This window comes from Rhinatrema bivittatum, chromosome 8, assembly GCF_901001135.1.
Source record: "Rhinatrema bivittatum chromosome 8, aRhiBiv1.1, whole genome shotgun sequence".
Classification (NCBI taxonomy): Eukaryota; Metazoa; Chordata; class Amphibia; order Gymnophiona; family Rhinatrematidae; genus Rhinatrema; species Rhinatrema bivittatum.
The window spans coordinates 161410672-161436889 of NC_042622.1; the positions used below are offsets into that span (position 1 = coordinate 161410672).

The 26218-nt window shown below is 48.3% G+C and overlaps 1 protein-coding gene across 1 annotated transcript in view; it reads right to left on the reverse strand.

Annotated features, from left to right (window-relative positions):
- Positions 1 to 26218, reverse strand: part of RILP (Rab interacting lysosomal protein) — a 47529-nt gene that overhangs the window by 10468 nt on the left and 10843 nt on the right. Inside the window, 2 exon segments of the mRNA XM_029611745.1 lie at positions 9872 to 9921; positions 9923 to 9995. Of these exon segments, the coding sequence (XP_029467605.1) occupies positions 9872 to 9921; positions 9923 to 9995 (123 nt within the window).

Below are 26218 nucleotides of genomic sequence, written 5' to 3' on the forward strand. Positions count from 1 at the left end.
TTCCTTAAATTATTTCTGTCCCAACAGGGAACCATTCAATCTGCAGGGTCTATTTGATCTTTGAACTCCATGGGAATCAATTGCTATGGTAGTCTGAAATAATATATGTCAATATATCTGATTTTTTCACAGCTGTTTCCATTATAGAGTTACATTTAAAAAAATCTATTTGGCTGTATGATGGATGTCTGGTAGAAAAATATTGGAGAAATTACTTTACCTGATAATTTGTTTTCTTTAGTGTAGATAGATGGACTCGGGACCAATAGGTTATGTGCTCCCCTGCTAGTAGCTGGAGACGGAAGCAGGTTTCAAAGATTACGTCACCCTAGATATACCTCTGCAGTGACCTCAGCCATTCAGTATTCTCTTCAAAAGCCATTGTGGACATATTATTGAAGAACTCGATTAGAATTTGGATACAACTTGATTAAAAACTGGAGACCACAATTGTACTCAACCAACATAAGCGCTGAATCCCAGCAATACTATAGATGCCCTAAACTAGGAGCTTACCCTTAACCACATGGAATCAGATTCACCTCATGGGCGATTCCTTGGCGCCTCTCCTGGGCAGTTGTGGGCGGGATGCTGAGTCCATCTGTCTACACTAAGGAAAAAAGAACATTATCCGGTAAGTAATTTCTCATTTCCTAGCATGTAGCTAGATGGACTCAGAACCAATAGGATGTACAAAAGCTACTACCGAATGGGGCGGGAGGCTGCCCATGGTCCGGTTAGCACTGCCCTCGCAAAGGTTGCGTCCTCTTGGACCTGGATGGCCAGGCGATAGAACCTGGAGAAGGTGTGCAAGAAGACCACAAGCTGCTCAACAGATATCAACGGGAGACAGTAGCTTAGCTTCCCGCCCAGGATACGGCCTAGGCCCTAGTGGAATGAGCTTTGACCTGAGAGGAACAAGGCTTCCCTGCCTCCACATAAGCTCCCGTGATCACTTCCTTGATCCAGTGAGCTATGGTAGCTTGTGAAGCCACTTCGCCTTGTTTCTTCCCCCGTGAAGGACAAACAAGCAGTCTGTCGTGTGCACCGGTTTCTGAGTGTTCCAGGTACCATACTAAAAGCCTACTGACGTTTAAGTGGCGTAGTAAGTGGTAGTCTTCTGTGTTCCTTGCGTCCATCCGGGGAGAGTAAGGGGATTGTATGGTTCAGGTGAAACTCCGAGACTACCTTTGGTAAGAAGAAAGGGATGGTGCGAAGCTGCAACGATTATGGAGTGAACTAAAGGAACGGTTTCCCGACATGACAAACGCCTGTAGTTCAGAGATGCGACGAGCTGAGCATAATCGCCACCAAGTATACTGTATTCAATGTTAATAGGCATAGAGACAGACTGCGCAGCGGCTTAAAGGAAGGCCCTGCTAAAAAGTCCAATACTAGACTGAGGTTCCACCGCCCACTTTAAGGGTGGTCACAGGTGTTTAACCCTCTTTTAAGAAACGGGACAAGTCCAGATGTGTCGATAGGCGGGTTCCGTTCAACCTCTCCCCTGAAACAGGAGAGAGCCGCCACCTGGACCTTCAAGAAGTTGAGGGACAATCCTTTGTTGAGGCCGTCCTGTAAAAAAATCCAGCATCATGGGGATCTTGGTCATTCGCGGGGCACCCCACGGTCCTCACACCAGGCCTCAAATATTCTCCAGATCCGTACGTACGCCAGGGATTTGAGAATTTCTGCACGCGGAAGCAAGGTGGCAATTACGGCCCGCCGAATATCCCCGGTTCATTCAGGCAAGCCCTCTCAATGGCCAGACTGTAAGACAGAATAGAGTTGGGTCATCGTGATGAACCGGACCTTGTTGGAGAAGGTCCCTGTGCGGGGGGAAGCAAAGGGAACTCTCCATGAGAAGCCTCTGCATGTCTGCGTACCACGCATGTCTGGGCCAATCTGGGGCCACCAGAAGGACCAATCCTCTGTGGTGTTCAATCTTGCAAATAATCTTGCCCAGCAGGGGCCATGGAGGGAAGACGTATAGTAAGTTCTCCTCTGGCCAGGTCTGGGCAAGGGCATTGATCCCTTGGGAGCGCTGATCTCGTCTGCGACTGAAGAATTAAGGGATCTTTGCATTGAGAGATGTGGCCAGTAGGTCAATGGACAGGAGGCCCTAGCGATCTATTAGGAGCTGGAAGGCTCTGGTCGACAACACCCATTCCCCTGGATCCAGACTCTCCCTGCTGAGAAAGTCTGCTCTGACAACGTCTTTTCCCACGATGAGGACGGCCGAGATCCCTTGTAGATTTAACTCCACCCATTCCATAAGGAGGTCTATTTCCAGAGACACTTGGTGGCTCTTGGTTCCTCCCTGGCTACTGTGTAGGCTACCGTTTTTGTGTTGTTGCTCCTGGAGTCTGTGGCTGAACTGCAGGAATGCTAAACTGACCACCCTCGCTTCCAGGCGGTTTATGTTCCAGTTTGCCTCTTCCTTGGTCCATTGCCCCTGGGTTGTCAGTTTCTGACAGTGAGCTCCCTAACCCTCGGAGGCTCGCGTCCATCATGAGGATGATCCAATTCAGTGGGGATAGGCTTATACCCTTGCTTAGATGAGCTTCCTGAAGCCACCACTGGAGCTGAGAGCATACTTCCATCGGAAGGTGGAGGCGAATTGAGTAGTCTTACGACAGTGGGTTCCCAGTGTGACAGTAGGGAGTGTTGGAGAGGCCGCATGTGTGCTCTCGCCATGGTACTACTTCCAGAGTTGAGGCCGAGGACCTGGAGATAGTCTCACACCCTAGGGCACATGGTGTTAGTCAAACCGACGCACCTTGGCACATCAGTTTCCTTTTTTGAGGGATGGAAGAAGACCTTGTCCTGTTTGGGGTCGAATCGCACTCCCAGGTACTCTAAGGACTGGGAGGGTTTGAGGCTGCTCTTGTCCATGTTCACGATCTGAGTTCTTGTAGGAGGAACCTGACTCTGCTGGTCACCTGGAGGCTCCTCTTCCAAAGACTTTCACCCAGATCAGCCAGTCATCTAAGTAAGGGTGCACCAGGATCCTTCTTTCCTCAGTGCCGCTGCCACGACCACCATAATTTTGGACAATGCTCTGAGGGCTGTTGCCAGGCTGAAGGGCAATGCCTGGAACTGTAATGGCTGCCCAGTACCGCAAAGTGCAGAAAGACACTGGTGGGTCTTGACGGATTGGAATATGAAGGTCCAGGAGGTTAAAAAACCCTTCCAGTTGTACGGCCAATATGACAGAGCGAAGAGTTTCCATGCACAAGTGAATTATCCACAAATGACAACTGATGCTCTGAGATCCAAATATGGGTCGGAATGACCCCCTCCTTTTTGGGTTCGATGAAATAGATGGAATAACGCCCCGTATTTACTGGGGTGTATGACCGGGGTTATAGCCCTCAGACTGAGGAGCATTATCAGTGTGGATTCCACTGCTAGTTTCTTGTGCTGGGAATGGCAAGATGACATCAAGAACCTGTCCGGAAGAATGCTGTGAAATTCCAGAGCATAACTTTCTCGTATGATGTCTAGCACACATTTTTCCGAGGTGATCTTGACCCATCGCTGACAGAAGAGGGATAGTTGGCCCCCTATCTCTTCATCCCGTGGATGGGTTGGCCCAATTTCATTGGGGAGTTCGGGTCAAACCTGTGCCCGAATCTGTTCTTCTTTTTGGTTGTCTGTTCTGAAAGGACGGAGACCTTCCCGAGGGCCTAGATGGCTGAAATGACGAGTTTCTGTAAGGCCAGAAGTGCTGGGAGCCCCTGGTCCAATCCCTCATGGGTGAGGGGCGCTGTGACTTCTTTTTCTTATCTTCCGGAAGCTGGGGCACTGGAGATTCACCCCACTTATTGGCTAGCTTCTCTAATTCGCTTCTGAATAGGAGGGAACCCTTAAGGGCATCTATGTGAGGTTCGCCTTAGAAGTTCCGTCCGCTGACCAATTTCACAACCATAGCTATCTTCTGGCCGCCACCACTGAGGCTACTCCTCTGGCTGAGGTACGCACCAGGTCTGAGCTTGCATCCGCCAGGAAGGCTGAGGCACGTTCAATCACCTCTTCGGTGTGCGCCCCTGAGCTATCTGCCTCTCTCTCTCTCGAAGCAGACATGAGCAAGCCACCAGGGCACAATAGGAAGTGATCTTCAGTGTCATTGCTGTTGCGTCAAAGGCCTGCTTAAGGATGGATTCCAATCGCTTATCATGAGCATCCTTCAAGGCCGCTCCTCCCTCTACAGGGATAGTAAGAACATAAGAAAATGCCATACTGGGTCAGACCAAGGGTCCATCAAGCCCAGCATCCTGTTTCCAACAGTGGCCAATCCAGGCCATAAGAACCTGGCAAGTACCCAAAAACTAAGTCCATTCCATGTAACCATTGCTAATGGCAGTGGCTATTCTCTAAGTGAACTAATAGCAGGTAATGGACTTCTCCTCTAAGAACTTATCCAATCCTTTTTTAAACACAGCTATACTAACTGCACTAACCAACATTCGCTGGCAACAAATTCAGAGTTTAATTGTGCGTTGAGTAAAAAGAACTTTCTCCGATTAGTTTTAAATGTGCCCCATGCTAACTTCATGGAGTGCCCCCTGTCTTTCTACTATCCGAAAGAGTAAATATACCGATTCACATCTACCCGTTCTAGACCTCTCATGATTTTAAACACCTCTATCATATCCCCCCTCAGTCGTCTCTTCTCCAAGCTGAAAAGTCCTAACCTCTTTAGTCTTTCCTCATAGGGGAGCTGTTCCATTCCCCTTATCATTTTGGTAGCCCTTCTCTGAACCTTCTCCATCGCAATTATATCTTTTTTGAGATGCGGCGACCAGAATTGTACACAGTATTCAAGGTGCGGTCTCACCATGGAGCGATGCAGAGGCATTATGACATTTTCCGTTTTATTCACCATTCCTTTTCTAATAATTTATTTATTTATTTATTTACGGATTTATATACCGAAGGTTCCTGTATAATATACATATCACCCCGGTTTACAATGAACAGTAACTATCGCTTCAAGTTAGCGGTTTACAATGAACATAGTTAATCCAAGAAACAGAAAAAAATATATATATATAACAATGCTAACAATTAATAAATAACAATTAATAGATGAAAATAAATGCAATAACAATTAATAAATAATTAATAAATAAACAACAATAAATATCAATGAAAAATGGCAATAAAAAATGACAATGAATAAAATACAATAGCAGTTGGTAAAATAACATGAGGGTTAATGAGAAAAATAACATGGTTAAATAACAAGGTTATGTGAAATATGCTGGGGTAATCGGAAAATATGTGACTGATTTTCTTCCTGCTCTTGGTTCTACGGGAATGCTTGTTTGAATAACCAAGTCTTAAGTTTCTTTTTGAATGTAGCGTGGCATGGTTCAAGGCGAAGGTCTGGAGGAAGCGAGTTCCAGAGTGAAGGGCCCGCTGTGGATAGAGCGCGTTTCCTCAGCGAGGATTTAGCCGGTTGGGTGGTTAGTCTGTTTTGATAAGCGCTTCTGGTCGGTTTTGTAGATGTGTGTAGTTGAATTTGGAATGTTAACTTGAGCGGTGCGATGTTGTGCAAAGCTTTATGTATCATCATTAAGGATTTGAATTGGATCCTGAATTTAATCGGGAGCCAGTGGAGATGAAGAAGGATTGGGGTAATATGATCTCTTTTTTTGGCATTTGAGAGGATTCTTGCTGAGGCATTAAGGACCATCTGAAGTGGTTTTGTGGTGCATGCTGGTAGGCCTAGAAGGAGGGAGTTGCAGTAGTCCAGTTTTGGGAGTATGATGGCCTGTAGTATCATGCGGAAGTCTCTGTATAGGAGGAGTGGTTTTAGTTTCTTTAAGGTTTGTAGTTTAAAGAAACATTCTTTTGTAGTGTTATTAACGAATTTGTTGAGGCTGAATCCACTGTCTAGGATGACTCCCAGGTCTTTTATTTGTTTGCGAAAAGGTATCTTGGCTTTGGCTAGCATTAAGAGGTGTGGGTGGGACATAGTTTTCCGGTGCTATAATGAGAATTTCAGTTTTGTTTGTGTTTAGGAACTAAGGTTGAGGCTGGAGAGAAGATTGTTGATAGTTGACAGACAATTATTCCAGTGTGACATAGCTTTGTGTAGTGAGTCTTCTATAGGGATGAGGTTTGTATGTCATCCGCAATAGAAAGTGAGTTAGCTTGAGGTTGGTGAGTAATTGACAGAGCGGTGAGAGATCTATATTGAAGAGAGTCGGGGAGAGGATGATCCTTGCGGTACTCCCCTTTTGGATTCGATGGCGTGAGACTCTTTGTTATTTATCTTGACCTGTATGCTCTTGTTTTCCCAAAAATGATTTGAACCCAGTTGAATGCTTAGTTTCCTGTATGGGCCTATGTCCGTTAGTCGTTGCAGGAGGCACTGGTGGTTTACTGTGTCAAACGCTGATGAGAGATCGAGGAGGGAGCGAGGGAGGTAAGGTTGCCTTTTTCTAGATTAAAGATAATAGTGTCTGATAGGGTGGCTATAACGATTCGGTGTTCCCAACATTGTTTGCTTTTTTGACTGTCCGCAGCACAACTGCACCGACGATTTCAGTGTGTTATCCACTATGACACCTAGATCTCTTTCTTGGGTTGTAGCACCTAATATGGAACCCAACATTGTGTAATTATAGCAGGGGTTATTTTTCCCTATATGCATCACCTTGCACTTATCCACATTAAATTTAATCTGCCATTTGGATGCTCCCAATTTTTCAGTCTTACAAGGTCTTCCTGCAATTTATCACAATCTGCTTGTGATTTAACTACTCTGAACAATTTTGTGTCATCTGCAAATTTGATTATCTCACTCGTCGTATTTCTTTCCAAATCATTTATAAATATATTGAACAGTAAGGGTCCCAATACAGATCCCTGAGGCACTCCACTGTCCACTCCCTTCCACTGAGAAAATTGCCCATTTAATCCTACTCTCTGTTTCCTGTCTTTTAGCCAGCTTGCTTCGAGATGGTTGCAGACCAGGGCGTCCTACTTTCGGGGAAACATAGGCGTTCCTTGACTGTTGGGTCCAGAGGGTACAAGGCCTCCAAGGCCTGACCTCCTTTAAAAACTTGCCTCCGGGGCATCCCATTCCAGGTCAATTCAACTCCTGGATGGCTTCCAGCATTGGGAAATAACATGAGGCTTTCTGTAGAGGACACCAGGATGGGGTACTTCTTTGGCTCATACATAGGCTCCGTGCCCGGAACTCTGAGTCTTAAGGGTCTGGGAGACTAGGGCCGGTAATTCATCTCTGTGGAAAAATCGAAGCATGGTCCAGTATGGCTCTAGGACTGTAGGAATTTCCCTGTCCTCCAATGGATCCCCATCATCATCTGTGGTGTCTGGGTCCCTGTCAGGGATACCCTTGATGAGGCGAGGCATATCCCGGGGCCTGCTGACAGGGTTGGGAGGGCAAGGCCTTCCCAGCAGAGGCTCCGTCTAGGCAGGGCAGGGGCAGCAGCTGACAGTGCCTGAACAAAGACTCTGAGGACCTAGAAAAATTTCCAACCGAGAGAAGGCAGCTGGGTCATTATTTTGCTCAGGAGGGACCGGGGTAGGCACTGTTGAACTGCCCTCTCCCAGGAAGGACGCAGCCCCGGGATTTCTCAGGTCCAGGGTGCTGCCAGACAAGGTTGTGGCAGGACCCATCCTCTGACTGAGATGGGCCAGACTTGGAAAAGTTCTGGGAATCCAGCCCACCCTGGGCCTCCTCACAGTGCTGACAACAGGCAGGATTCCAGGTCAGACTGTACAGCCCTAATATGGCAGGCAGCGCAAAGGAGTGTTCTCTGAGCTTCTTTGCTGCTGGGGCCATAACGTCTGTAGCTTGTGAGTTTAGGTGGCTACTGCCTCTTGAGCACGCACATACTCGCATCGGCGCGCAAAGAACTAAGTGGCCGGTTGTGCGCTAAAGAGTGTGTGTGCTTCATGCGTGCAGTCACGCGCACTATAGGCACACAGAGGGCTGGCCCCACACCACACATACTGACTGATGAAGGGGCAAAATGGTGCCGCACCAAACCGCTTGTCAAGATGTCACCCGCCATGGATCGCATGAGGAGAATTCACTGAGCCTAAAGTGGGGCCTAGCCCATCGGGGGGCTGCTCAAGCCACTCGGAAGGAACCACCTTCCCTTGCCCAAAGGGATCAGGAACGAAGTCGGTAAGATGGTCAAGCAAGGAGATTGGAGGAAAGACTTACCAAAGCCCTTCCATGTCTCTGGATTGGAAGAGTTCTTCTCTACTTACCTGGTCTCAAAACTTACTAGCTGAGTATAGAGACGGTTTCCGGCTGTGGGGGGGAGAGGGCTTAGGCCTTCACCGCTGCGCTTGGCTTCTGCACCCGCTGCCTTTCAGCTGCTTCAGCAGAAAACGTCCACGCCAGGAGCTGGCTACCGGACCAAGGCAAACCTTTGAGGGATCTCAGAAATCACCCCTCAGGAATTCTCAACTGGGGGGTGGGGAAGAGGACCCTTAGGCATCACTGCAGGAGAGCGGGGCTCGATCTTCCTTTCAATTTGAAGGTAAAATTTCTCCTTTGAATTAGTGCTGCCAATCTCACTAAACACTGCTGCTGGTGTGGGGGATAGTGTCCACATCTGCTAGGAGACTGAGAGATACTGAATGGCTGAGGTCACTGCAGAGGTATATCTAGGGTGATTGTCAGCTTTGAAAACTGACTCCATTTCCATCTGGCTACACACTACGAAATATCTAAGAGTGAGAGAAAGAGAAGCAGGGAAAGGGAAGGGATCTGCCCTTGTACCCCTGGAAGTTCCCTGATGATGAAGCTGCTCAAAGGAAGGGAGCTCTAGGCTTTCACCTCTGGAGCCAATTTGCTCAGCTGAGGGATGGAATGAAACTTACCCTGTAACTTTCCATCCAGTCTACCAGGCCGAAGTCAATAGCAGAGGATGCTTGCCTACCATCTGCTGGAGACAGAGAATACAGCAGGCTGGTGTCAGCATAGATGCTTATAAGGAGTGACATCAGCAAGCCTGTTGACCTCGATCTCCATCTGCTGGTCGGTGAGCATAACCCGATTGTCTGGACTGGCCCTAACAAGATAAGGAGGAAAAACTGAGAACTAAGTAAGCTGGAGATCCAGAGCCACAGAACTAGTGGTAAGTGCTGTGGTCCCATCCCCATGAAGAAAACAAAAGCTAACAAAAGTAAGCAGCACCAGCACGACATGGTACTGGCTGCGCCAGCACTCTCAGTATAAAGGCACTGGCTGCCCCAGCTGCATGCACTGGCTGCTGCAGCATTTCCAGTATTGAAGGAAGCCTGCAGGCACTGGCTGCACCAAGCAAGTAAATAAAAGAGAAAATAAAGCATGGGCATGCCTGGATATGTGCACCGCCATTCTGGAGATGTACTAGTAATTTATTTTTACTTGATTACTCACCAAAACTGTCAAACATCAAGGCGCAGTAACAAAATACACGCAATAGACAGTAAACCATTTTGCTATTGTTATGCCAAATATGTATTGTGTGGTGCCACAGAGCTCCCAAAATGACAATTTCAGGTCTTTTATTAGTGTCACAAATCTAAGTAAATTTTCTGTTTCATAGTCAGAAGCAAACAAGGTTACCTTTTTTTCTCTCATTAGCTGCTTTCTTCCCAGGGGCGAGGGATGCAGCAGCCACGTTCTCTTCAGGGATTATAGACAGAGCCATTGGGGGCCTTTCTTCTCGGGGCAAAGGAAGAATTTTGTTCTACAAAAGCCATGGTAGGCTACTCTCTGGGGCTTTGTGACAGGGTGTTATGCACAGAGATAGGACAGACATTAAATATAAGACCAGTGGCACTTGGACTTTATCTACTCCAGGCTCTATTAGTTCTGTTCAGAAGCCTCAACCTGCTGCCCACCTCCTCCACAATTCCAAGCATTTTGGCTTTGATCTTTTTTTCGTTGTTTCTTGATGGCAGATTTCATGGCATCCAATAAAAGAGCTGGAGTCCTCTGGTCATTTAATAGCTCCCTAAAACAAAAGGAGAAATTACATGCCCATAGGAAATAGTCAGTCTCACCTGTTAATTTTCTTTCCTTGAATCCCCTGGATCAGTCCAGATGCATGGATTTATACCGCCTATAGCAGGTGGCTAATGGTGGATGTCATTGGAAAAGGTATGTCCTCTGTCTCCATCTGCTAGTAGGCGGTATAAATCCATGTGTCTGGACTGGTCTAATGGGATAAGGAAACCTTTGTGACTGAAGGGTGGAGGAGGCAGAGAATACCTGCAACACCGCAGCTCCAGTTGTCCTTTGTTTAGGGAGAAAAGAAAAGGGCAGGTAAGAGGTCCACACTACTGATACTGCCAGTTATGGGGGCTGGGGGTGGTGGTGGAAGGAAGGTGGGACACAGCTGCTGCAGCACCAAAATTCTTACAGTGAGCTGTCCACCCAGCTGCTGCTAAACTTCAGAACCATGTCAACCATCAACAGCCTTAACTGGGACAGTTCTGCCTGTGTAGAATTCTGATTGGATGTACACTTACTTCCTGTTTCTGTCATGACTGTTTGCTAGTTCCAGGATCCTCTGCTTCTATTTTCCAATCTTTTGCTTCCTGTCTGCACCAGCTCCTGCTTTTGACCTTACTTATTTCTGTCTGTGTCTCAGATTTTCCTTGCCCTGATCCAGTGACAGACCACCTTCAGCTGACCCTAGGCACTGTTTGGTGCTGTTATAGGCCCACCCCCTAAGTTCAGAGACGAGGGAGCAGGTCTAAAGGTACAGCCCCACAGATTTCTGCAGCAGGAAATAGAAAATTCTGAAGCACACTGACAAATATTTCTACCTTTTTTAAAATATTAAAATGGAGAAGAATTTGTTCCTTGAGTCCAGTCAGACCAATCCAGATGAATGGTTATGCCCACTGAACAGCAGATGGAAAACAGAACAACAAGTTTGCTGACATCACCCCTTACATGCATCCGTGCTGATCTCAGTCTGCCAGTATTATTTGTAACAAGCCAAGTTAGGAGATTAATACCTTCCACATTAACTTACTTAACGCTTCTGTTTTTTTTAAACTAGAAGCTGGAATACTATACACAGCCCTGTAAGCACTCACCTGTATACAAAACACAACACAGTTTCTATCTATCATACCACATACATCAATGCAAGCTTATGCATAAGGAAAATTGGTTATTACTAACCTAATTTTTGTTCCTGAAGTAGCACAGATCAGTCCAGACAAGCGGGTTTTGCATCCCTACCAACAGATGGAGGCAGGGAACAAAAACCTTGATTGCACTGCTACATATCCGAGAATATACCATCTGCAGTCCCTCAGTATTGACAGTACCCAAGCCAACTAAATTTAAAACCAAACTTTCCACCTCTTTATCAGGGGGAACTATCAAAACAGGGTTGGAGCCCCACACTAAACACCAAGGGAACCAACCAAACTTGGTCATCTATAGGTTCTGAATATAGACAAACTGAAATTTGATCCAATTTTTTTCTCATGCAATCAGAATGGTCTTTCCATAGATAAGGGGCTGGATCTCTGGACTGATCTGTGGTATTTCAGAATGAAATTAGCAGATAAGAATCAATTTCCTTTCCTGTTTGTACCCCAGATCAGTCCAGACAAGTAGGATGTACCAAAACACCCCTACACTGGGCAGGCATTTGAAAGGACCCACTCTCAGTACTCTCGCCAAACATCAACTCACCCGGTGCTCGAACATCCAACTGGTAATGGTAAGAGAAAGTGTTCAGTGAAGACCACGTTGCTGCCCTACAGATCTCCTGAGACAACACCAGCTGACACTTAGCCCAGAAGGCCTGCCTGCACCCTAGTAAAAGTGCACTTGCAACCCCTCTGGAATTTTCTGAACCTTGCAAAGAAAACCGAAAAAATAGCTTCCTTCAGTCAACGAGCAATCGAACCATTAGAAGATTTACTTCCCTTCTTTGTTCCGACAAACTGATTGACCTGATCACTGAAAGCGGTTGGTGACCTTCAGATACCCCAACAGAACCTGTGAACATCCAACAATGCAGCTTCTCTCGCTTCTGTAGTCTCGAAGGACCAATTTGGAAAAGCAGGAAGCTCCACAGTCTAGTTCAGAGTGGAATGAAGACACCATTTGTGAAGAAATGAGGGAACCATATGCAAAGATACCCCGTCATCCATAATCCTCAAAAATGGCTCCCTGTTAACTCTAAATCCGTCTGGTCGACAAATCGTCACCAGAAAATCCACTTTTAGGGTGAGATCCTTTAGCAACGCCCTTCACAATGACTCAAATAGAAAACCACAAAGAACCAAGTTCAAACTCCACACAGGACATATCCTGAGACACCCTTTAAAAACCACACCACGTTCGGATGAGCTGCCAAAGGACTCCCTTGTATACCCTCTAAGGCATCCTAAGGCTGCCACTTGCACACAAAGGGAGTTGAATGCCAGACCCTTCGACAAGCTCTGGAGTAAAAAGTCCAGAATATGAGGGATATTCGACCTCAACGCCCTCCATTCCTTCCTCCAAACACCAGGCCTCAAAAACTTCACACCCTGTCATACGCCATAGACGTGGACGGTTTTCTGGCCTGGAGTATCTTGGCAATCACCGGCTACAAGTACCCCTTCAACTTTAAATATCTCCTCTCAAAAGCCAAGCCGTGAGACAAAAGTGATCCACTCTATCCAAAAGACAGGTCCTTGTCACAGCAGCTCATGCAGATGAGCTAATCTGAGGGGTCTGTCTACTGTGAGATAAATCAGATTCACGAACCATGGAAGGCACAGCCACTCTGGTGCTACTAGCACTACCATTCCTGGATGCTTCTCTATGTGCTGTAATATGACACATATTAGCGGCCATGGAGGAAAAATGTTCAGCAGAATTCCTATTGGCCAAGGAAGAACCAGAGCGTCTATTCCCTGAGCTCTGAGCTCTAACCAGTGACTGAAAATCCGTGCCGCCTTGGCACTGCTTTGTTACGCCATCAGATCCAATTGAGGACTACTCCAGTGGGATTGAAGAAGGTCGAAGGCCTATGCTGATAACTCCCATTCACCTAGATCCAACTGTCACCTGCTGAGATAGTCCACCTGCGCATTGCCCACTCTGGCCACATGTGATGCTACTATCCCCTCCACATGACGTTCCACCCAGGCAAAAAGCTCCTGGGTCTTTTGAACCACAACGTGGTTCTTCATCCCACCCTGGTGGATGATATATGCCACCACTGTGGTACAGTCCGAGAATACTCTCACCACTCGCCCCCTGACCTGAAGGAGAAAAAGCAGTGCCCTGTGAACTACTCTTGTTTCCAAACAATTGATTGACCAGGCTACTTCCGCAGGAGACCAGCCACCTTGGGCCATCCGCCGCTCAACTACTGAGGCTTGGGTCACCACCACCCAGTCTGAGGCTTCCAGGTCCACTCCCCTTCTCCAAATTGTGGCGAGATGGCCACAACAACAGATCTGGATACTCCCTGCAGCAGTAAAGGCCTCTGATACTCCTCTGACAGCGGATTCCAATGGGAAAAAAGCGCCATCTGAAGAGGCCGCTTGTGGGCAAAAGCCCATGGCACCAAATCTAGCATAGAAGCCATAGATCCCAGAATCTGCAAACGCAGAAAACACACTAATTAAGACTGGATCTTTGTCACCCTGTCTGTGGTAAGAAAGACTCTGCCAACCCAGGTATCACATCGCGTTTCCAGATATTCCAATGGTGTTTGCTGTAGGGAGAAGTTTATTTCTGCATTCCCAACAAAGCAGAGGGATCCGGGGCTCATCGGAGAGGATGATCAGGGTGGTTGCAGGAGTTGCTCCAGTGCATGCGAGCGTGCCCACATGGTAGGCCTGATGGCACAGACTTATCAATGCAGCAGAGCCAGTCGGTCCTGCAGCTCGCAGCACAGTCTGCTAAATGTGGCCGTGTTTTGCAGTGGTTGTGAGGTGAGGGAACCTTCATGGAAGTTGCAGAGGGCAGAAGGGTCACTCGTTCAGCAGGGCCTGTGGCAGATGCTCCTGGGTGGGGTGGGGGCTGAGAGCACAGGGTCCAGGGATTCCTCTCCTTCGCTTTCCACAATTGTGCAGCCATTGGGGAAGGATTTCGAGGGTGGGGGGTATCCGGACTAGGAATCTGATGGGGACCCAGAAGAATTTTCAGTGGACTTTGATCTGCTTTCTCCGCAAGGCCTGTTTGGTCAGCTGGGAAGCAACAAGGAAGCAACCCCTGGCAGGGAAGCCGCAATATCCCTCAAAGAGGCCCCAGCTGACCCTGCTGAGGGATCAGCCAGTGACGGGTAAAGATGTGGGTGACCCGGATGAGGTACTGGTTACGGAAGGTGATGACTCAAGGGTTGTCCCGGAAGGAAGAGTTGAGACCTCTCATCCCTCACATGTTGGAGGAGCTGGGGATCAAGGTTAACCAGGAGGATTCTGATAACAGGGGTATAGACCCGGTTCTGGATGGACTAGAGGGTCCAATGAAGGCTTTTCCCTTGTCCAAGAAAGTAAAAAAGCTGGTGAACCAGGACTGGGCTTCTCTGGAGACCGGTTTGAAGGTCAGCAGGGCCAATGATGAAATAGTACTCACTGTCGAAGGAGACCTTACGGCTCTTGAAGCTGCCGGTGAATGCGGCAGTCTCAGCAGTCACCAAGGATATGACTATCCCAGTGACAGTATCTGCTGTGCTAAAGGATGTTCAAGTCTACAAGCTGGAAATTCAGTTGAAAATGATGTTTGAGGTTTCAGCTTTGAGTCTCCAGGTGGCAGTCTGTGAAAGCCTGATGCAGAGAACCTGTTTGCATTGGATGCAGAAGGCCTCGGAGAATGCAGCCCAGCTCTGTGGACTCCAAGCAGGCAGCCTGGTTGGAGGCTGGGGTGGTCTATATGGTCGATGTCTTGTACGACTTGGTCCAAACATCGGCCAGGTCCATGGTCTCCGAGGTTTCAGCAAGGAGACATAAGAACATAAGAAAATGGGTCCATCAAGCCCAGCATCCTGTTTCCAACAGTGGCCAATCCAGGCCATAAGAAACCTGGCAAGTACCCAAAAACTAAGTCTATTCCATGTTACCATTGCTAATGGCAGGTGGCTATTCTTTAAGTGGAACTTAATAGCAGGTAATGGACTTCTCCTCCAAGAACTTATCCAATCCTTTTTTAAACACAGCTAAACTAACTGCACAAACCACATCCTCTGGCAACAAATTCCAGAGTTTAATTGTGCGTTGAGTAAAAAAGAACTTTCTCCGATTAGTTTTAAATGTGCCCCATGCTAACTTCATGGAGTAATTGGTCTGCGGATGTATGGTCTAAATCGCAGCTGGGAAAGCTGTTGTTCAGAGAGGACCTAGAGCAGTTGATGAAGCATCTAGGAGAGTCAAAAGGGAATGAGTTGCTGGAAGATAAGAAAAATGCAAGAAGACCTTCCCACTGTGATCCCGTTTTCAGGGTATGAGACTGTTTTGATCTGGCAGGATTGCCGCAGTATAGAGGTAGAAGTAGACCTTGGGAAGACAGCAGTCCTTTTGGGGGTTCTGCAGGACTTCCAGGGAGTGTTTGGTCAGGGGACTGAAGGAGGGAAACCTTGCAGTGAAGTCTTCGGTGGAAACTGTAGGAAGGAGATTATCCCTGTTCTACAAGGAGTGACCAAGATCACGTCGGACCAGTAAGTTCTAGAGGTGATAAGAGAAGGCTATGCCTTAGAATTTTCTCATCCAATCAGAGAGGTTTTCATGGTATCTCATTGCATGTCCCAAACCAAACGGGAGGCGATACAGGATACATTACTCTGGCTGCAAAGGCTGGAAGCAGTTGTACCAGTTCCACCTCTGGAAAGAGGCCGGGGAAGGTACTCAATTTATTTTGTCATTCCCAGAAAGGAGGGCACATTTCAGCCCATTCTGGACCTCCAGAAAGTCAATATGACACTGCGGGTGCCACATTTTTGGATGGAGACGCTGCATACGGTGATTGCAGCGGTCTGAAGGGGAGAGTTTTTGGTGTCTCTGGATCTGACGGAAAGACTATCGGCATATAGACATCTGGGAAGACCACCAGAAGTTTCTGTATTTCATGGTGCTGGGGCAGGATTTCCAATTTTGAACCCTTCCTTTTGGGCTGGCAAACAGCGCCATGAACATTCACGAAGGTGGATGGTGGTGGCTGCGGCCCTGAGAAAGGAGGGGATTCTTGTTCCATCCTTATCTGGCTCTTATGGGCAAAGTCCACATGGGAATGTCATCAGACGGTGCGCCGGGTGATGGACATGCTGCATTTGCTGGGCTGGGTGATAAACTTGTCCAAGAGTCATCATATCAGTTACTTCTTTTCCCTTTTATTTTTTAAAGGAGTCACAGCACTAGAAAAAACTACCCCAGAAAAGAAAAGAGTATTCTTTCCTGTTGTTGGCCTTCAGCGTGGAAGAGAAGCCCTTTGAGGGAACGAGGGAGCCAGGGCCCCTGGATGGTGCGGGCAGAGCCAGTCCAGGAAATATCAACCCCCCTGCTCGCCCATCTCCACCTGAAGGATGGTCCACGAAGGATCTAAGACCTCAGGAAGCACTCCAAGTTTTTGGAAAATCTTTTTTCTAACTTAAAAAAATATAATAAAATGATTAAATTAAAGTACTCTCTTAGACTGCAGGTTTGCACCTCTACCATCTACTGAAAACAAGAGAAATACTGAGAGACTGTAGGTGGTGCTCTCGGATATATAGCGGTGCCTCAAAGTTTTTGCTCTCTGGCTCCAAAGGGCAAACCCACTTGTCTGGACTGATCTGGGGTACGAACAGGAATGCACTGTAGTAGAATCATGAAGAGCTACGCAGTGTGTCAGCAAACCTATGCAAGATTATGAATGACAATGCCAGTTGTAGAGGAAACATGAAGACCTATGTAGGTTTTTGCAGATAAGTAGCATAGGGAGGGTCCGGAACCGGTCTGATTGGTCTCAAGGAAAGGAAACTTTCAGCTAAGAACTAATTTCTCCTTCCTCTTCATCCAGTCAGAATAGTCCCCAAACTACTCCTGAGCTGGATGGGATACTGCCCCACTGGTCACACCTTGTAAGCAAATGAGCACTGCTCTCTGGCGCTCACATCCAGGGTCCAATACTTTGAAAAGGAATGTCAGGAAAACTAAATTGTTTGCTTACCACTACCAAAAATAAGTCAACTGCAACTCTGCCCCTGAAGCTATATAAGCTTTAGAAGACTGCACTGTATCTTAAGTTGGGAAGGACCTGCCTTTATCCACATACACTCCGCAATGACTTCCATAACTAATGCATTATCAAAGCCCTAGTAGTTGCCTCGCCTTTCCTAAACCCACTACACAAAAGGAAAGATACGTTTACCTCTATGACAAGAACTCTCGTGACATCCAAACTGAGAAGCAAAAGAATTTTGTCAAAACCTAACATTTATTAAATGACCTCAAATAGCCAGCCTGAATCAAGGAAGGCCAAAACTAGTGAGTTAGAAAGGAGGAACCGAATGAATTGTGAGCATATCCTTTGATATGACCAAACAAGAATCACTGTAAAAAAATTGTTTGCTATCCTGATATCCCTCTGGCTGATGTAACAACCCTTAGGAGACACTGCTCATGAAGCCTGCAGCCTCAGCAAAATTCCCCTAGTACGTGCAGACTGCTATTCAGATCCCTATCTGTAGCCAAATATACAAAAACACTCATGAAATTTTCACTAATGAACTATTAGGTGAACTCGGCCAATCCTTGTGTTGCACAGAGCTTCTAAACACATTAGGATCTGCAAGGATTGAAACTGCTCTTAGAAAAATTGAACATCCAGAGTTGCTAGCTCTTGAAAAGGAATTTTCACTACCTCATAAGGATAACATCTTTTTATTTATTTTTTTAAACAAACTTTTGCCAGGGCCAGATCATAAGACTAAACAAATCAGATCTTTGAGCAAAAACAGGTCCCCAGGAGAGCAGCTCACTATGAAAAAGCAATAAGAAATTTGACCACCAAAGGTGTTTTGACATGATTGGATTTACTGGAATCACCAGGCCTGGATGCCCTGAAAAACAAATCCACTGAATTGCTGCAAAGCCTTTCTGAAGATGCAGACTCTCTTTTCTTATCTCCACATTAGCTGCAAAGCCCTCTGCCAAAGACTATATATGCTGCCTCTAACTCCTGTTCCTACGGCAGACAGCAAGAGAAACCAGGGCACTGACCCCCTGCACTGATAAACGACAGCCACTCTGCTCCAGCCACTGGCAGACTTTTTTTTTAAATGTCTTTATTAATTTCACAAATATAACAATCAAGAGAACTTGATACACAGAATACATAGCTATAATTCAAAAGGAAATTATCACATCAAAAAAAAGTAACTGCTATTATTTAGTCCACATAAGGGGGAGAGATAACAAGAAATCAAAGAGAAAATCAGATAAATCATCTTACTTATCCTCTTCAGACACGCTGAGAGCCAGATATAACCAATATCTTATTTTGCAAAAAGGTCTACCAGTATAGGGTAAAAAATATATTTCCTCCTAAATCACACATTTGCAAGGAAAGTTTAACAAAAATCTAGTTCATAAGGCTATAACCCTCTGCTTTTTTTTTTTTTTTTTTAACCAAAATTACCTTTTTTTTTATGATGAGTTTCCCTGACCACATGAGGGGAAACTGCAATCTTTTGTCCTACAACACACGTATCCTTAAATCACGCGGGCAAGACTGCACTGCCTTACCCCGATCGCACACAACTACAACTCCACGGAAAAACCAACCCTGCCACTGCAGTACCTCCCGATCCTTTTTTGTTAAACAAACTTTACCGGCAAGGGCTAGGCTGCTCCGGATCCAAAAGGAGGGGGGGAGGGACCGGACCACCGGTGATCACCCCCTGGCGCCCGAGAAAGGGGAGCAAATAGGGCCACCAACCCACGCTCCAGGTATGCTTGCTACCAGGGGAGATGGTCCCACCGGGACCTGCCAACCCCCTGGAAGGCTCAAAATCCTGCTTGTCTTGCTTGAATTATGAAAGAACAGCAGAAAAGCTGGCACTGTAGTTCTAGATTTTCTCTTTCTTTTCTTTGTTTTTTTTGGTAACAGAAGATAGTCAGAACCGCAGGTTTTGCACCAGCTCCATCTGCTGGAGACAGAAATACTGAGGAGATGCAGGTTGCACACCGGACTAAGAGGGGGGTTGCTCTCAAAGTTTTTCTCTGTCTCCATCTGCTGGAAGGGAGGCAAAAAACCAGCAGTCTGGATTGATCCAGGTATGTATAGGGAATGGGAAATCTAAAATTAAGACTTAATATAGAACAATTTCCCAAATTTTCCAATTTTTGATGCAATATCTGATTATCTTTCATAATAGCCATATTAGATTCATGCAAAGCTGAACATTTAACACCCAATTCCACAATTGTTTTCTCCATGCTCATTAACAGTAGGAAGAAATAGCCCCTAAGGAACCCAGAACAGAATCTAACCTAGCAGACAGAACATTTTCTAAATTAGACATCGCTGACCAAAGCATGTCCATGGTAATCACATCAGGCTTTGAAGATGGAAATGATGCAATCACTTCAGACCCCGTGGTGAGGAAGAACTCCCAATCCCATGTGCAACAGGCGGCCCATCTTGAACGCAGAGTTCCCCAGTCTGCTGGGGTCATTGAGCCAGCCTGGGGAGGACGTTTACTGTGCTACTAGAGCTAAGAGAAGGTCTCAGTGCTGCACAATTTAAAAAGAGGCGTTTGAAAAAGAAACAAGATTGAAATCAGGAAGGAGAGGAAAATTAGTTCTTACCTGTTAATTTTCGTTCCTGTAGTACCACGGATCAGTCCAGACTGTGGGTTGAGCCTCCTTTCCAGCAGGTGGAGACAGACTAAAACTGAAAGGAGATCCTATATGAGGACAGAGCTTATCCTGTAACCCTTCAGTATAACGAATGTCAAAGCAGAAAACAACAAAACCAGAATAGGATCAAGCAAATAACCATAAAGCTCAATTGAGCAACTGTAGAACAATGTAAGGAACATGGTGTGACTTATCCGCTCGTGCATAGACTTAGTGCTTGAGCAACCAAGGCTTCCGGTGTAATTGCTCAGTATGCTTTCAAAGAATGAAGTATCAAAATCTGCGAATCTGCAAGAACAAGCTTCGAGAGGACAGAAAAGAAAGACAAACAGGGAAGGGGGTCTGGACTGATCCGTGGTACTACAGGAACGAAAATTAACAGGTAAGAACTAATTTTCCTTTCCCTGTACGTACCCGGATCAGTCCATACCGCGGGATGTACCAAAGCTTCTCTATCCCGGAAGCACTTGCTGCCCAAAAGAACCAAAAACCGGTGCTTGCACATCCAGACGGTAGTGTCGAGCAAAGGTATGTAGGGATGTCCATGTAGCGGCCCTGCAAATCTCTTGCGGAGAGACCGATTAGCTCTCCGCCCAGGAAGTAGCTTGAGAACGCAGCGAACGAGCCTTAAGGCCCTCCGGAACCACTCGACCTTGGCAAAGATAGGCTGAGGAGATGGCTTCCTTCAACCATCGTGCAACAGTGGTTTTAGAAGCCGGTTTGCCCCGATTGGGACCATTCTAAAGGACAAAAAGATGGTCAGAGACCCGAAAGTCATTGGTGATCTGAAGATACCCAAGTAGAACTCGTTTGACATCCAGTTTACGAAGATCGCCTCCAGCGGTACCTGCAATCTCCTCCGGAGAAAAAGCTGGAAGCTCTACAGACTGGTTTATTTATTTATTTATTTTATAACTTTTATATACCGGCATTCGTAAAAAAAAACAAAAAACAAAAAAAAACAAATCATCATGGTTTGTCTCCACCTTCCATTTCAACATGGTTGAAATGGAAGGTGGAGACAACCTTCGGCAAGAAGGAGGGCACCGTCTTGAGGGAAACACCTGAATCGGAGAAGCGCAAAAAAGGTTCCTGACAGGACAACGTTTTGAATCTCAGAAACCCTCCAGGCGGAGGAGATAGAAACAAGAAAAAACTGCCTTGAGCGTGAGGTCCTTTACCGTAGCCCGACGGAGAGGTTCGAACGGAGCAGAACAGAGAGCCCGGAGGACCAGATTAAGAGTCCATGACGGGCAAGTATTGCGAGCGGGCAGACGCAGGTGCTTGACACCCTCAAGAACCGAACCACGTCCGGGTGGCCCGCTAAGGAATGACCCTCGACTCGTCCAAGGAGAGAGCCGAGAGCGGAAACTTGCACACGCAGGGAACTGAAGGAGAGGCCCTTGGAGAGACCCTTCTGAAGAAAAGAAAGGATCAACGAGACCGGGGCGGAGCGGAGCACACTGAGACACCTGACTCCTCACAGTCTCAAAGATCTTCCAAACGTGCACGTAGGCTAGAGAAGTCGACTGCTTCCAGGCCCGAAGAAAGGTGGAGATAACCTCCTCCTTATAGCCCTTACGCCTCAGGCTTCGCCGTTCAAAATCCAAGCCGCTAGACAAAAGCAATTGGCCTGGTCAAAAAATACGGCCCCTGCCGAAGAAGCAGAGGAAGGTGGCCTAGCCGAAGAGGTCTGTCCGTTGCCAGGTTGACGAGATCTGCGAACCATGGCCTGCGAGGCCATTCGGGTGCTACCAGAACCACTGGCCCTCGGTGGAGTTCTATTCTCCTGAGAACCTTTCCCACCAGAGGCCACGGAGGGAACACGTACAGAAGGACGTCCGCGGACCAAGGGAGAGCCAGAGCATCCACGCCCTCCGAGCCGTGCTCCCTCCAGCGGCTGAAGAAACGATTGGCCTTGGCATTGCGCAAGGTTGCCATTAGGTCCAGGTGGGGGGGACCCCACCTGCCGACAATCAGATCCATGGCATCGTCCGAGAGTTCCCACTCTCCTGGATCGAGCGATTGGCAACTGAGAAAATCGGCCTGGACATTCTCCTTGCCCGTGATGTGGGAGGCCGCCAGGCAATCCAGGTGTCGTTCTGCCCAGGCGAAGAGACTGCTGGCTTCTAGTGCCACCAGGCAACTGCGGGTGCCCCCTGACGATTGATGTAAGACACGGTGGTGGAGTTGTCGGACAGCATCTCACCGCGGATGAGGGGCAGAAACTCCTGCAGAGCCAGACACACCGGCCGGGCCTCCAACCGATTGATGTGCCAGCGAGTCTGAATCGGCGACCAGATCCCCTTTGTGGACTGGGACAGGCAGACCGCACCCCAGCCCGAGAGACTGGCGTCCGTGGTTACTATCGTCCACTTTGGAGCTTGAAGGGGCATTCCCCGGAGGAGATGAGGAAGCAAAAGCCACTACTGCAAGGCGGCGACGGTAGAGGCCGAAAGAGGGAGGACTATGTGAAAGTGTTCTGACACCGGCTGCCAACGGGATAGCAAAGCTTTCTGTAACGGTCGCATATGAGCAAAAGCCCAGGGGACTAGGTCGATGGTGGAAGCCATGGACCCTAAGACCTGCAAGTAGTCCCAGACCGTTGGAAGGGGCAGCGAGAGCAGATTCCGAACCTGGTGGATCAACTTGAGGGCCCGCGCACGAGACAAGACGACCTTGCCCACGCGAGTGTCGAAGTGGGCTCCCAGGAACTCCAACTCCTGGGAGGGCTGAAGGCTGCTCTTGGAAAAATTCACTATCCACCCGAGGGACGCGAGGAGAGCTAATACCCGATCCACCACCTGTTTGCAAAGAGCCTCCGACTTGGCCTGTACAAGCCAGTGGTCCAGATAGGGGTGAACTAGGATGCCTTCCGGCGAAGAGTCGCTGCCACCACCACCACCATGACCTTGGTGAAAGTGCGAGGTGCAGTTGCGAGGCCGAAGGGCAGCGCCCGAAACTGGAAATCCTGGTTGAGTATGTGGAAGCGAAGATACTTCTGGTAATCGTGGTGAATCGGGATATGGAAGTACACCTCTGTCAAATCGAGTGAGGCGAGGAACTCTCCGGGGCGTACCGCTGCGATGACCGCTCGCAAGGCTTCCATGCGAAAATGTGGGATCTTGAGGGCCCCGGTTGACCCATTTGAGGTCTTAGATCGGCCGAAAAGCCCCGTCCTTCTTGGGAACCACGAAGTAAATAGAATACTGGCCTGCGCCGTGCTCCTCTTCCGGCACCGGGACAACTGCGCCCAGACTCAGTAGTCTGGCGAGAGTTTGCTCTACCGCTTCCCGCTTGAGACGCCCGCAAGGGGAGAAGAGAAAGAGATCCGGTAGGTCGCGAACAAGCTCGAAGGCGCAACTGTCGCAGATAATGTCGAGGACCCACTGGTCCGATGTGATTTTGACCCATTCCTCGAAGAAAAGGGAGAAGCGGCCGCCTATAAAGGGGACCGAGGAATGGGTCGACTGAACTTCATTGTGTGGCAGGCTTAGGGGTGGAGCGCGAAGACTGGCCCTCGCAAAAGGAGCGACGCCCATGAAAGGGCTGCGACCAAGACTGAGAAGAATAGCCCCTGGAGGAGCCACCTCGTCCGTGAGGCGTATACTGTCTCTGTCCCCGGAAACGAGGACGGGAGGGTGTAAAGGAGCGTGATTGTTTCGGACGGTCCTCCGGAAGCTTATGAACCTTATTTTCCCCCAAGGAATCAATAAGCTTCTCAAGGTCCTCTCCAAAAAGCAACTTACCTTTGAAGGGCAACATGCCTAGCCGTGCCTTAGAGGACGGATCAGCGGACCAACTGCACAACCAGAGGAGTCATCTAGTGGACACCGCCGAGGCCATCGCCTGGACGCGGAGGAGATCGTAGAGCGCATCAGCCCCATATGCGATGACAGTTTCCAGACGTTCAGCCTGCTCCACCTCTGCAGACGGGAGGGTCTTGGGTGCCGAGTAATTGTTGAACCCACCTGAGACCTGCCCGCAGCATGAGACTGCTGCAGATAGTCGCCCAGACCCCTACAGCCAGGACTTCAAAAATACGTTTCATATGTGCCTCGAGCTTGCGGTCCTGTCCGTCCTTCAAAGCCGTCGATCCCTCCACAGGGATAGTGGTGTGCTTGGTGACCGCAGAAACCAAGGAGTCCACAGTGGGAATTTTCAACATATCTAAACATTCCTCTGGGAGGGGGTAGAGCTTGTCCACAGCCCACCCCGAGTCCCGCTTCGGGAGCCTCCCATTCACGCAAGAGCAGCAACTTGTGCATAGGATGAAATGGAAAAGGGCTTGCCAGAGCCCTGAGTCCCACCAGGACCGGGTCCATATTTTTTGGCAAGGAGGCCTTAAGGGTATCCGCGGGGGGCCCCTCCAGCCTCAAATCCTGGAGGACAAAGGGGATGAGGGGCTCCAACTCCTCCCTTTGAAACATGCGGAGGACCCTGGGATCGTCCCCCTCCAGGGGCGGGAGGGTGCTCGCTGGATCAGCCATGGGATCAGGATCCAGGAGAACTGGGGCCATTGGGGGGTCAGGGAGGGGGGGCCACCCCCAGGACCACCCCCCCGAAGGCTCCGCAGCCGGGCAAACAGCTAACAGCACGAGGTGCGGAATTTTCGCGGGGGGGGGGGGGGGGGGACACGACACACGGACACACCCTCCTCCTCCTGCACGCTAGCCAGATAAGATTTATGCAGGAGGAGGACAAAATCAGAAGAAAAACGGGCCCTGGATTTCCCGGGGAGGGGGGCCCTCAGGGCTCAAATCAGGGGGAGACTCGCGAAAATACGGCTCCCCAGCCCCAGGCAGCTCCGAAACGGGAGCTGCAGAAAAACCCAAGATGGCCACCGTTCCCGGGCTTTGCCGACCCGGGAACAGCCTGGCCATGTGCTGGGGATTCAATCCCCAGCACATGGCAGGAGTCAGCAATCTGCTGACTCCTGCCTGTCTGGCTGCCGGTTTGAAGCCCAGGTAGGTTATATATTGCTATAATTCTTTTTTCTGAGTCTGATTTGTTTTTGGGTTTTTTTTTTTTCACTCAGACTGAGCACAGCAATGGAGCTCTAGGCTCCCTAGGCTGCCGGGAGGGGGGGGGGGGGGGGGGGGGGGAGAGACGAGAACTGGACTACCAGCCTTGGTCCCCCAACCTGGAAGCACCCCACAGACTCAGGCTATGCTCCGCACAAGGGGCGAAGCCCCCCTGAGTCCGGCAAGAGCCAGGAGACGGGGGTAGTCTCTTGCACAGAAGAAAACTAACTCTTATTATGTGTTTTTGGGTTTTTTTTTTTTTTTACAGAGAGAAGCCAATCAAGATGCTAAAGAAGAAGTACTTGCTTGATCCAAAGAAAGGAAGAAAGAAGGCTGACTAGCCTAAATCAGGAGACCGAAGAGTGAGCAGATCCACCTGCTGGAGACAGACAAATACTAAAGGGTTACAGGATAGGCTCTGTCCTCATATAGGATACCCTTTTCAGTTTTAGTCTGTCTCCACCTGCAAAGGAGGCTCAACCCACGGTCTGGACTGATCCGGGTACGTACAGGGAACAACTATTTGGGGATGGAGGAGGGAAACAAGGGGAAAAAAAGAAATTAACCCCAAGTCCTATCAACCCACAAGAGAAACCCCTTGGTCCTGGCACTGCTCAAATGGAGTCTTTCACTGCGGGAACTGCCTGAAAATAGAGCCAACCGGACCCAGGATCATACTCAACTGCTGGAGGGAATATTAGATTTTCACCTCAGGAGCACTACACATACCTCAGTCCATAGCACAGGATGCTCTCCTACCATCTGCTGGAGACAGAGAATACTGGCAGACTGAGGTCAGCACAGAGACATATAAGGGGTGATTATCAGCAAACCTGTTGATCTCCATCTCCATCTGATGGTTGGTGGGCATAACCTATTCAATCTGCACTTGTCTAACTGGATGAAGAGGAAAAAGTTTTCCAATCTTGCTTGTATCTCTATAATTTATTTTCTTTTACCTGATGAGGAAATCCTATCTCAAATATCAGTATAGGGTGGAAATCTCAGGGATGGGAAGCGGGAGTAGGAGGGTAATCAGAGGAAAGGATCTGATATTAGGGGCTGGGAGGGGGTGTTTCCAAGATCTGGGGAGAAGAGGTAGGAAGGAAGGAAGGAAGGTTTCAGAATCTGCAGGAGGGGCAGGGGGAGAGAGGCATCTCTACTATGCCTCTGTCTTGCTCCTCCTTGTACCCTCTGATTAAACACCCACCCAAACTGGCAAACAACCCCCACTGGTCCCAACACTGCCCCTTATCCCCCTTCCCTCAGTCTCTCACACAAATGCCCTGTGCCAATCTCTCCTCACCACTGCCCAATGATCCCCCACTCATTCTCCCCCAACCTACCCAAAA